This window comes from Panthera leo, chromosome C2 (assembly GCF_018350215.1).
Source record: "Panthera leo isolate Ple1 chromosome C2, P.leo_Ple1_pat1.1, whole genome shotgun sequence".
Classification (NCBI taxonomy): domain Eukaryota; kingdom Metazoa; phylum Chordata; class Mammalia; order Carnivora; family Felidae; genus Panthera; species Panthera leo.
In genome coordinates, this window is record NC_056687.1 from 77,114,257 (window position 1) to 77,127,115 (window position 12,859).

At 38.5% G+C, this 12,859-nt stretch overlaps 1 protein-coding gene across 1 annotated transcript; it reads left to right on the top strand.

The window, feature by feature from the left end:
* The first annotated feature begins 1,353 nt into the window (after nt 1-1,353).
* On the top strand, nt 1,354-9,971 carry GMNC (geminin coiled-coil domain containing). Its single transcript, XM_042955601.1, has 5 exons — nt 1,354-1,421; nt 3,171-3,345; nt 5,492-5,580; nt 6,955-7,071; nt 8,677-9,971. The coding sequence occupies exons 1-5, from the start codon at nt 1,419-1,421 to the stop codon at nt 9,295-9,297; spliced, it is 1,005 nt and encodes a 334-aa protein (XP_042811535.1). The 5' UTR covers nt 1,354-1,418; the 3' UTR covers nt 9,298-9,971.
* The last annotated feature ends 2,888 nt before the right edge of the window (nt 9,972-12,859 follow it).

Here is a 12,859-nt window from a genome sequence, read left to right on the forward strand (position 1 = left end):
ATTTATTCTATATAATAGTAATTGTGAAGCTAGGGCTAGCTAACACAGAGACAGACACTTTAGGTTCTTGAATTTGTATTTTATATTTAATTTTTTTTAATGTTTATTTATTTTTAAGAGAGAGAGAGAGAGAGACAGCGTGTGTGAGCAGGGGAGGGGCAGAGAGAGACATAGAATCTGAAGCAGGCTCCAGGCTCTGAGCTTTGAGCACAGAGCCCAAGGCAGGGCTCTGGGGCTCCAACTCATGAACCCTGAGATCATGACCTGAAAGTCGGATGCTCAATCAAGCCACCCAGGCGCCTCTTAAATTTGTATTTTAATTCTTTTTATTTAAAAAAAAAAATATTAATGTTTACTTTGTTTTGAGGAGAGAGAGCATGAGCCGGGGAGGAGGAGGAGGGGAGGGAGAGAGAGAGAGAGAGAGAGAGAGAGAGAGAGAGAGACAGACAGGCAGACAGAATTCTAAGCAGGCTCCAGGCTCTGAGCGGTGAGCACAGAGCCCCACACAGGGCTTGGGGTTCAAACTCCCCTGAACTCACGCACTGCAAGATCATGACCTGAGCTGAAGTCAGAAGCTTAACCGGCTGAGCCCCCCAGCAACCCCCCCCCCCCACCCCGTATTTTAATTCTCTATTGAGCACCCATGACAGGTTAGAGATTGTTCCAGGCACTTTTTGGAAACAGCAGTGAACACAATGGACGGGAACAGCTATTCTCCCCAAACTTAAATTCTAGAATGGATATAGATCATCTTCCCGTTTCACACGCCCCTCAGGGGTTGGGGAAAATGAGATATATCAAAAAGAGGGGGAAAAGCCAGTCCGTTCACCAGGTCCTACATTAGGTTGGCATTGATCACGTGGCCAAGAACTACACAGGGGCAGTGTTAAATCTGGGTGCTGCGTCGGCTCCCCAAGGGCTGCTCCATCCCAGAGACGCCGCGTTGGGCTTTTCCCTAGTTCCGGCGCCAGAGCCGACGAGTCCGCCCCGCCCGGCAGGGGGAGCCGGGTTCGCCCCGTCGGGCCCGGCAGGCAGCGCGGTCCCGCCACCGCCGACTCTCGGCCGACCGCGGACGGCGAGCGGGCCTCCGGCAGGCACCGCGCGGGTTTCGGGTTTCGAAGCCGCGCAGCGCACACGGGCGCTCGGCGGCAGGTGGCGGCAGGTCTCGGGTCCCCGAGCGGCGGTCGCCTTGAGTGCCAGAGACTTTGGCTTGACGTCTCCTCACCTACGTCACCAGTTTGACAGCCTCGCACCAAATCAGAGGGCGGCGCTCGCCGGGAGTCCCTGGCGTCACCGGGAGCTCCCGCAGATTAGAACTCGCCTCTCCTAGCTCCTCCCCTCAGTCCCATTTAAAGCTCCTACAGGCTTTACCGAAAAATTGAGGGCTCAGTTTCTGCAGCGCCTTCTTCCACTGCAAGATGGTAAGTGAGGACCTGGGGTTTAGGTAATACGCTGGGGAAACCTGGGGGCTCTGAGAGCTAGTAGGCTTTGCATTTAGAATTTCTTCCACCTTGGATGCAAGATTTCTCTGCTACCTGCCCATTAAAAGGGGTGTTCTCTGCTGCCCCATCTGCTTCTCCCCTATCTTCTTCCCTCTCTCTGCTCCCTCAGTCTCTCATTCCCCATCTCTCTCATCCTTTTACCTTCTTGTGTTATTTCTACTCTCTGTACTTTCTCCCAACTTTCTCCCCCCCCCCCCGTCCCCGCACCTGCACTCACTTTTCATTCTACCTCTTCCTGTAGATTATGCACATATTTGCAGACATTTGGATTTGAGCTAGTCCAAGGGTATTTGAGGTTTGTTTTCTTCTCAGGTGTCAATTGCATAATAGTTCAACTCTGATTCCAATAATAACCTCAGGGAAAGAGCCTACAAACATGCTTTTAGAATAAAAGAAAATAGTGCTTGATAAACTTTTGGCTGAATTTCTTTGGTCTGCGCTGCCCAAGCTGGATTTGCCCAAAAGATTGGACTTTTTCAAAACTTAACTTACTGAGGATATTAACAAATTGTGACTTAATTAGCTTAATTCTCTCTCTCTCTCTCTCTCTCTCTCTCTCTCTCTCTCTCCTTTTCCTTCTTCTTATTTGTTTTCTCGCTGTTTATGTTATGCCCAACAAGTCCTCAAGTCAACAAAAGACTTGTAGTGGTCAAAAAGAGTTTGTCCAAAGCTGGACTCTGCTGAAATGAATGGCTTTTACCTGATTAAACATTGACAAATAATTGAGAATGAGCTGTTGTACAAATTAACCCAGGAAGGCTGCATACCTGCCCCTGCTTGGACATTTGGAAAGACTGTGTGTTTGAAGTTTGAGGAGTCGGGGGCAGGAGGGTGTTCGCTGGCTCAGAACACAGTGGAGAATACATGCCAGGCAGTTAGTAGTGGCAAGATAACTTTGGAAGGGCACTGAGACCTAGTGCTGGAGAGATCTAGAGCCTGCTGCCTCTGCTGACTAACGTATTTCAGCTTTAATGATATGTTTACTTGGAGTGACTATAGGTACTGGTGCTTGGAGTTAGGAGCAAAATGTATGTAGTTATCTCTGGAATGTATCTATATGTCTATACATCCATCTCAAATGGTTTAGACCACTATAGGATCCAGCAGCATTTAAAGCCAGGGAAAGGAGGAAGGAAGGGATGGAGCAGGTGTGTAATTCAGAAACTGAGAAGCAAAGATAAGGAGGTTTCCTTATATGTCATGTTCAGTCCTTTTCAGCCTTAGCATTCTGGGCTCTTTGTCTTTTAACGTTATTAGAAATATAATTAAGGTATTGCTAGAAAGAGCCAAATAGTCCGTATATCTTTCAGTCATTAAGTAGAATTCCTTTTACTTAGATCCTGGATAGCCTGTTAGATGACTGAGTCATGGCAACAGCAAATACTCTTGGATATTTACAAATTTGGTCCATCCAATACTAGCCTGTTCTTTGCTGAGAGAGCCTAAGGAAACTACTGGGTAAACCCAAGGAGCTGATTCCCTGTTAGTAATTATATTTTGACCACTTGAATTAATCTGGGATCTATGCTTAACACCTGTACTGTTTTTGATTCATTGCATGTAATTTGTGCCTCTTTCTCCCACCCTTATCCCCCTCCAAATCCCAATCATTCCATCTCCTGGGACCCTCCCCACCCCCACCCTGATCCCTCATACTGAATTTCACAGAACACTGTTCTGCCTTGCCAAGACCAGTACTTTGTAGGAGGCCAGAGCTATAATTGCCCGTATTCCACTACAACGTCAGAATCTAGTGTTGACGTTTCCACGGAGACTTGGGTCTCTTTCTGGGCTGCTGGTCTCCTGGACAACAGAGAGCCCCAACAAGCACCACAGGCGCAGGGTAAGTTCTGCTCTTCTGCTTTCCCGGTAGGTCTGAAGCCCTTTTCCAGCACCCATAGTTGCAAAGCATCATGGGCTAGAACTCTGTAGAAGAAGAAATGGTATGGGAAGTTGAGGAAAGCACAAAGACTCCTGCATTTCACACCCTAAATAACCTGATTTTCTGTACTGTCATATATTGAAAATGAGATTCTTCCCCTTGCCCACTGGACAAGATATATTTCTCCCCACACTTTATAGTTTTTGGAGATTTCCAACCCACTGAGGGAATTTGGTTTTGGGTCAAAGATTTATAAACAATATTAGTGAGACGCTTTTGTAGTCAAGATACCAGTTGGAGCATTTCTTTTGGAATTCAGGAAAGTTTCCCTGGGTATAAGAGAGAGATGAGAAAAAATACTAATATACCCTTTCATTTCATAAGGAAGTCCTATGAACATTGTCTTTTTTTTTTGTATCCATACCATGTTTATTTTTAAAAAGTTTATTTAGAAAGGAAAGCCAAATCAGAACAACAGTTATCTTTCAAAATGATTTATCTCAGTACTCTTTCCTCTTTCTCTAAAATGAATAGCTATTCTTTTTCTTTCTTTTTTTTTTTACAAAGCTCTTGACCAAATTTATTTATTTTTTGGTTTGTTTTTCTTTTTAACTGGATCATGGTTTTGTTTCTTGTTTGTTTGTTTTTTTTCAAATTTTTACTTAAATTCTATTTAATTAACATATAGTGTAATATTGTTTTCAAGAGTAGAATTTAGTGATTCATCACTTACATATAACACCCAGTGCTCCCAGCAAGTGCCCTCCTATTCAGGAGGCCCATCACCCATTTAGCCCATCCCCCACCCACCTCCCTCCATCAACCTTCAGTTTGTTCTCTATCTGTTCTCTTAGAGTTGAATAGTATCTTGTAAGTGGGGGGAAAAATGATTCCTTTTTGCTCAAAGAAGACTTCAATTTTGGAGGGAAAGATAACATTGATGGAAAATCATGTATTAATTTTCACTGGGGGCTGAGTAAATAGTTCTCATAAATATTAAAGGAATTTCTATATTAGCAATCTGGTTTCTAGAAAAACTTGTAGACACTTCACCATTAAATATATGTACTCCTGCTTCTGTCATATTATTTTTTTTGAATTTCAGAAAAAAACAAACAAAAACCCCCAAAATAATGAAACACACTTATATTTCAGGAAGGGAGTTGTTCAGTGTTGTCTTTCTACCACAAGCAACAGAGAAGACAGAATGCCCAAGAATATAAAACCAAACTGTATACAACTTTATTCCTGTCTCCTTACTCATCATTTTACTTTAGTTGAAAATATTTCAGGAATATTTCAGTTTCCGTAGAGATGAGCAAGAGTTAAAACTGTACTAGATGAGGAAAATAAAACAAAAGTAAACCTATAGCACGCATAAGCATAGTTTTTACTGATAGGTATAGTTTGCTATCAAATATGAAAAAAAACTTCTTTACAAAAGCATAAGAAACATACGAATGATGACATTTGAAATACATGAATTCAGGGTACAGTTTTGAGATTTGCATCAAGGTCTTCAGAGAAGCAAGATCCAAATTATTTTCAAGTAGAAAGTGATACCACATATAATTCTGAATATGTACTCTCCATCAGCTATAATGGATAAGCAAACAGGCCAAGATTTTCATAGTTGGGGAAAAATGACACCATCAAAAGTAGGAGTTGATTTTAGAGGCAAACACTATGTTATCAAACGCTAAACCTTAGAAAATAAGATCAAAACTTGGAAAACATAGTGGAGTTGCAATGTTATGCCTAGCAGGGGAAGGATCAATAAATATTTGAGTGAATTCATAATGCAGATGGGATGGTTTTTATAAGCTTATCCAGCAGGAGTTTATATATTAGGAAGAAATGTAACCTCTTAGCTCTTCAAAATTCATCCCTTTAGCCATTTTGGCAGATGGTCTATAAATATTTGTCTTTCATAGCATGTTTATCCCTTCTGGAAGCTTTAAATGTTTTGTTTCCTATAAGGAGGCAATAGCTATTTTTAGAAAGGTAATTGGATCCATTAAACTGTCTGAAATCCCTCCATGAGCTCTGCATTACACAAAAACCCCAAGTGTGTTTTCTCAGTTATCCATTTGGTATTTTCACATAGAATCATCCAGTGACTCCAATTTCCCTGTTCCTAACTCATGTTCATGGGAAGAGGCTCAGCTTTCCTCTCAGCTCTACAGAAACAAGCAGGTATGTATAACCAGGCAGACATGTTCCATGCAAATGCAGTCCATTTTTTTTTTTTACTTTTATTTTATTCTTAAACTTATTTGAGTATAGTTGACTCTCAATGTTACATTAGTTTCAGGTGTACAACGTAGTGATTTGACTTCTCTATACATTATACTGTGTTCACCACAAGGGTGGCTACCATCTGTCACCATACAGATATACTGCTGTCACACGACTACAATATCATTAACTGTATTCCCCATGTTGTGCCGTTTATCCCCATGACTAATGCATGCCATAACTAGAAACCTTTATCTGCCTCTACTCTTCACCCATGTTGCCCTTCCCCCATCCCCTTCTCTCTGACAGAGAATACAGTTTATGCTCTGTATTTATAGGATTCTGCCTTCTATTTGCTTATTCATTTTGCTTTTTAGATTCCACATATGAGTGAATTAATATGGTATTTGTCTTTCTCAGTCTGACTCATTTCACTTAGCATGTAGTTTGTTCTTAACATCACCCCTTAATGTTACTTTGCTTCTTTTCCCTTGTTAAATTCATATGTTGACTTGCAATTTAGAACCACAGTGAGTAAATGTCCACAGAGGTGGACAGGAAGATAGGTGATCAATGTCACAGGGAAGAAAACAAAAACAACAAATTCAACAAGAACAATCAAAACCCTCTAGGGGGCCCTATAGTCAGGACCTGACTGCATACATTTTAGTCCTATGACCTCTTGAATCCTCTTTTTCCATACCTATGGAATTGAAATATTTATATTGCCTTCCTCAGATGGCTGCTTGAAAGACCAAATGGTATATTGAGTGTGATAGTATTTTTAAAGCACACACATAGCTCATCACTTGGAGAGGGATAATGATTACAAAGTTTTTGCAAAGATTCCTTCATTGATCACGTTTTATTTGTTGTTGTTCCTGAGAGAATAATTTGATCTAGTGGATATACAAACAGACCAATCTGAGGATGAAGGAAGCCAGCCCCCTTGTTTTTCTTCTTTTCTTAATGTGCAAGGAAGGAGTCCAGCGAAACCTTTCTAAATCCTTTTTTCTATATTTAAACAGTTGCACGCAGCTCATTTTCCTACATACCTTCCCGATTCCCTTGTGGTTGCAATCTTAAAAGTCATATAATCTCTTCAAACACTTTGCAATGAATAAGAAGTTCAGAGCACAAAACTGAACAATCAGGTGGTAGGTGGGTGTAGATTGAATTTAGGCGTTAGAGGACAAGGGCTCCCGGAGGTTGAGTTTGTAAAACAAATAGAATAATGATCAAGTTTAAGCAGGTTAAGGATCAGTGGCATTATTATAAGGTTACAAAGTCAATATAGTAGAGCAGCCTTCACCATTGTATGCTTTTTTGCAGCTCCAAGATACTCTGGTGCAGAAGGAAGAAGAACTTGCTAGGTTACACGAAGAGAATAATCACCTTAGACAATACCTGAATTCTGCTTTGGTTAAATGTCTTGAAGAAAAGGCCAAGGTATGTAACTATCCCTTTTATAAAAACACAGCAGTGATTTGAGAATGGAGGTAATTTGGGTAAAACTGCTTAATTAATTGTAGAAGGTGTACTGAACAGCATGGCTTCAAAGGCATTTCTGGGTTAGATGGAGTTTTCTGAAAGGAAATATAGCACTTTCACAAGAATTTTTATGTATCATTTCTTAGAAGTATCTAGAGTGCAGATGTTAGCCATGTATTACAGCAAAAGTTGCTTAAGAATCAAGCTAGTCAAAGGAATTGCTAAGACAACAGAGGTTAATCAAAAGACAGAGAGCTAAATGGATGGAACACTGCAGTGGGAATCAGATCCGAAAGACACTCAGTTCTTCTTATCATCAGATTGACTTTCGGTAAATCGCTCTCTCACTTAGCCTCAGTTATGTTCATCTGGATATACATGGCCTAAAAGATCGTTGAAAATCTCCTCAGCTCTAAACTGTTATGAATATGGGTGGAGCCCAGATTTCTTGAGTGGCAGTTATAGATCACCAATTATGTTATCTTTTAATGAATCGTTTTTCTTATACTCTTAAATGAGTTAGACTATTTCTAACTCAAGGACTTATAGCCTGTCCACAGTCTCTTCCTGTTCTTCTTCCTTTCTCTGGGTTTTATATTTCTATCTTTTTGTCATTTTGTTACAATTATTGCTTCTGTCATCAATCTTTTCCTTGCTTCTAGACAAGCTACGTTATTTGATATTATTTAATTTAAATTGATTATGCTTCTTGCCATTTTTACTGAACATAAAAGTTCAGAGAAGAAAAGATACCATATCTGACTCCTTTACAATCCAGTTAGCTTTGTTAAAAAAGGGAGCACATCTCACAGTTATTAGCTTGGGCTCCTTAGTCCAGCCACCATTTTGTAAAACAAAGGACATTTATTAAATTAGTAAATGATATAGATTAGGCAGGTTTTTTTCTCTCTGTTTCCCAATTGTCCAAGATGTAGAATAATACATATCACACGAAAGTGTTATGAAAGTTAATGGAACAAGAAGAAGCAGTGTTAGTTACTGTTTTTAATCAGTTGCTCTGTCTAGAATCACATGGCTTCGATTTAATCTAGGCCGCATGATCCTTAACAAGTCACTAATATGCCTGTGCCTGTTTCCTCGCTAAGGAAGATTTTAACAGTACCCATATAAAATGACATTATGCATGTAGCCAGTGTTCAATACATGATAGTTGCTATTATTGTCATTATTATAATAATTACTTTCCTGAATTGAAAATTTAAAGACATTATTTTTTCTTTCAACTTTTAAATGATTAGTAAAAAACATGAATTGTAGTTTCCAGGTAGTAACTTGTCATTATAGATTTTAAGTTGGAAACAGAAGTTAATTCAATCACTTTTGTGTGTGTGTGTGTGTGTGTGTGTGTGTGTGTGTGTGTGAGAGAGAGAGAGAGAGAGACAGAGACAGAGACAGAGACAAAGAGACAATAGAATATTAATCATATTTTCTAAGGAGTTAAAGTGACTAGTTAATATCTGAAGGAGTTTTAATTAGACAACAGTAAAGAAAATGATCTTGGTTGACTATCTGACTGTATATTTTCAAATGCTACTTTCCTAGAAATTACTGTCATCAGATGAGTTTTCCAAAGCATGTGGAAAATTCAGAAAGGGAAAGAGGAAACCCAAAGAGCAAAGATATTTTCCTCCTGAGATCCCCCATCACAAAAATGCCAAGAGAAACCTCTCCGGTGAATTTGCTAACTGTGAAGAACAACCTGGGCCCCCTGTGGATCCCTGGGTTCTTCAAACACTTGGATTAAAAGACCTCAATACCATTGATGACACTTTATCAGCTAACTACAGTGCCCTCTCCTCTCATCCCAGAAGAATTGCCAGCACATTTCCCCAGTTTCCGGATGATGCAGTCAATTATGAAAATATCCCCAGGGAGGGTCTGCCAATTGACTATGGAAGTGACCAAACAACCCCCTCACATAGCACTGCCAGGCACGGGGAAGATTTTCACTTACTTTCTCAACTTTCAAATGTGCCAGGAGGGCTGCAAACTCCTCCTTACTATACTTCTGATGTGTCTCCCAATAAGACAGAGATGGCCTTTTCCACATCCCTGAGCCCTCACTGTAATGTGAAAACTCATTCCTTCCACCAGGGACAAGCCTTTGTTTGTCGAGATGAGGAGGGAGGCTGGAAGTTCACTTGGGTCCCTAAGCAGTCTTAGTGACCCCTGCTCTAACACAAAAGACTGCCATCAACTCTGTTTACGAAGACCTCTCTTGCACTTGAACCTGACTATTTGGAATACGGAAGCTATTGCCCAGACTGTCTCCTGCCACTTTAAATGTCAATCTCAGTTATCCACTTAAATCTGCAAAGAACAGCTTCCAAGAATCCATGATGAAACATGCCTACTCTTTTTTCACCTAAATTTGACTTGTTTACATAGCAACACCTGCTGTTGACTTCCTCCCTTTGCCCTGTACTTGAAAAGGTATTTTCCAATTGCCTGAATACTTCTATGAGGCCTGCATGTGCTCTTTCAATTATAACAAGTCTAACAGCTTTTCTCCCTTCATCAAGCAGTTTAAATGTTCATAGCCTCCACCCTCTCACTTTCGTCCTTCTGCTCCTCTTTATTTCTGAAAACTGCCTCTAGAGTGAATGCTATCATTGCTCCAAGTGCCTGTTACTGAGTGTTCAGTTAGCTGGGGTAGGGTAGAAAGAAGTGTCTTCGCCCATCATCATTCCCGAAGACATAATGTAGATGTGAGCAGTGTTATATGTAGTACAGTTCAGTAAGTTGAGTGTCCTGTGCTAGAGTTGGTAAAGAGGCTCTTCAAAGAGCTATAACTCTACTGAATAGGAAATACCACTGATAAATTAAAAGATTTAAGAGAATTAAAATTACTTCAAAATGTGCCACGGTACATCAGCTTCTAGAGGCACCTGGCATTGCCTCTTTAACCAACCATCCTAATTGCCTAGATGCTGTCAAACTTCTATTCCTGGAAGTATTTTCATTCATCATTTTTTTACTCATTGGTCCATTCAAAATGATTGTAGAATCATGTACCAGGCACTGTGCTATGCGTGGTGATAAAATGTGAGCAAGTTAGACCTTGTGGCCACCCTCATAAGACTTACAGCCACTTTTCTGCTGTGACCTTGAGAAACTTACTTCCCAAGTGTGATGATTCAGTTTTCCTGGCTGCATAATACAGAAGCTGGATGAGATAATCACTAACATTCTCTAAATCGAGGCTGGGTCCATCAGTTTTACACCAACACGGCCATCCTAACTCACTACTCTGTTCAATTTTGATAGATGCTATACATATATTGGGTGAGCCTTACATACAATTTTTTAAAATGTGAATCATTTGTAGTTCATACAAGAAACCATTGCTCTGATCACAGTATTCCTTTTCTGGTATGAGCCCACTTTGCAGGTTAATTCAGTCTCTGTGAGAGTAACTTGCTCTAACAAATAGAAACATTATTTTTTTTTAAATAAGTGTGCATAAATTTAATGTAAATTTTGATGTCAAAGATTTCTCTCTTTCTAAGTAAAAAAAAATAAATTCGTAGTGCTAATGCTAGTTCTCCTCAAGCTCTCTATCCTTCCCAGAATAATTTACAATCAGAGATGCGCGCCTATGTTTTTTGGAGAAAACTACAGTTAGTGATAAAATTCACCACCTTGAACCTCTTTCCTGTTTTTCTGTTTTCACCTCTCAGTGCGTGAGGACATGAGTGTGCCCTTTGGAATTCTTTGTAACTGAGACACGACTTTTGTTGTTGTTTGGTTCTTGGTGTGTTTTTGCGGTTGTGAGCAAGTAATCTATTTTATTAAGTTTTGTTACCACATTGTATTCTTTATAATCCATGAAGGAGAATCTAAGATACTAACTGATGTTATTCTCCAGAGTATTTTCATGACTTAGGAAGAGATAGAACACATTCTATTTTCTAAACACAAAACAAAATAAAACAAAAACAAAGAAGTGCCTTACACTGCAGTATCGGTGCCCCTGGTGGGTAAAACTTATTTTTTTTAAATAACAAATTTAATAATTAAAATTAAAGAATTAAAATTGATTATAGTTTGATACACTAGGAATCAAGAAAGCAACATAACTACTTTAAAAGTCTAAGTGATCAAGCTGTAAAACAAAATTGATCAGTCAACAAGTATTCATTTTGCACTTTTGTGTGCCGTATCATGGTCATGAACCATGAGTAAACACCCAGGCTTAGAAGGATACGTTTGAACGGTAAAACAGAGCCTCATAAAATGTAATAGTTTAAAATGAAACTTGGTCCTTGCCTGGCTTAAAGATATTACAGCACTCTTGTGATAAATTATGGTAACTTTCTCTGGCTTATTCCATGGATGAAAGAGTTACCACATCTTGTGACCATACCTACAGACATTTGATATTTAATTGCATTATGTATAAAAAAATATTTTGTTGATGTTTGAGAAACTGGAAATTTCTCTCACCTGAGTATATGTTCTAACTTCTAAAGTTTTACCATAGTACTTCAGTAAACCACAGTTAAAATTTTATTAATGTAAAGTGAGAAATAAAAATTAAATACTTTTGTGATTGTGATAAACATCTTTATATTGTGTAGAACATTTTCTAGTAATGGGTTTTCTTCTCCTAGGTTTTAACCATAATCCTATTTATTGATTTGTACCTCTTTTATATGATGTATATGGCCAGACCAATCTTCAGCATTTAGGGTTTAACCGTTCTTTTCCTTATCCAGGATACATTAATGAGGCTTTCAGGTGTTAAATGGCCTTGAGTCAAGTGCTTTGTAGGCACAGCAACATAACCTCCCATAAATACTAGCTAGCATCCAGCATCAATTTTAAAATTTTGATGACATTTCCTATGTTCTCTGATCATCTGAAAATAAATCCTACCTAAATCTCACTAATATCTGGAAAATAAGGGCATTTGGAAAGCTTCAGTTATGCAGGTGACATATAATGAATGAGATTAATTTAAAAGACTGCAGTGATGATAAACTATAATCTTGAAAAAATGGAAAAAAACTGTGAATCAATAAAAAAAGTTGCTGTATTTTCTCTATTTCAAAAAAACAAATATTTTTCAATGTGACAGATGAATTCAATAACCAGCCTACATCACAGGTTCAAAGGAAAAAGTATAGAATTTAGACATCTGGTGATGATTTTTTGAAGTTTACGTCTTGTCTATAAAGTCAGAATACACAATTTTACATTTGTTTCAGTTAATCAAAAGATTCGTGTGCGCAAATATTAGATGCATCATTTTTTCTTTATTTTTCACAAAACCAAATAAAATTGGTTTACAACCTACACATGCACAGTGTAAGTATATTTCTTAACATATTTGTTGTATTTTTATCTATATTTTTTTGTTACGTGAACATCATCAGACATCCAGTTATAATTCTTATGTTGGATAGTCTATAAATGTAAAATATAATTTAACAATTAATATTTTAAATGACTTTGATTTGTTTGTGATTGAAAATATTTCTAATTATATGTGAGTCAATTTTGTAATGAATTCATGTCTAATAAATAAATAAATGGCAAAAGCTTAATCCTACTTTTCTCCCTTATTTTAAAAATGTGCTTCAATGAATTGAGCAATAGACTAAGAAAAAGTTTTCAGGTCTCATTTCTGCAATAAATATTATGGTATAGAAAGGATATGTATATTAATTTTCAAAAAGTGTTAAGATTAATAATTAAGGTACTTATTCAATACATAATAGCC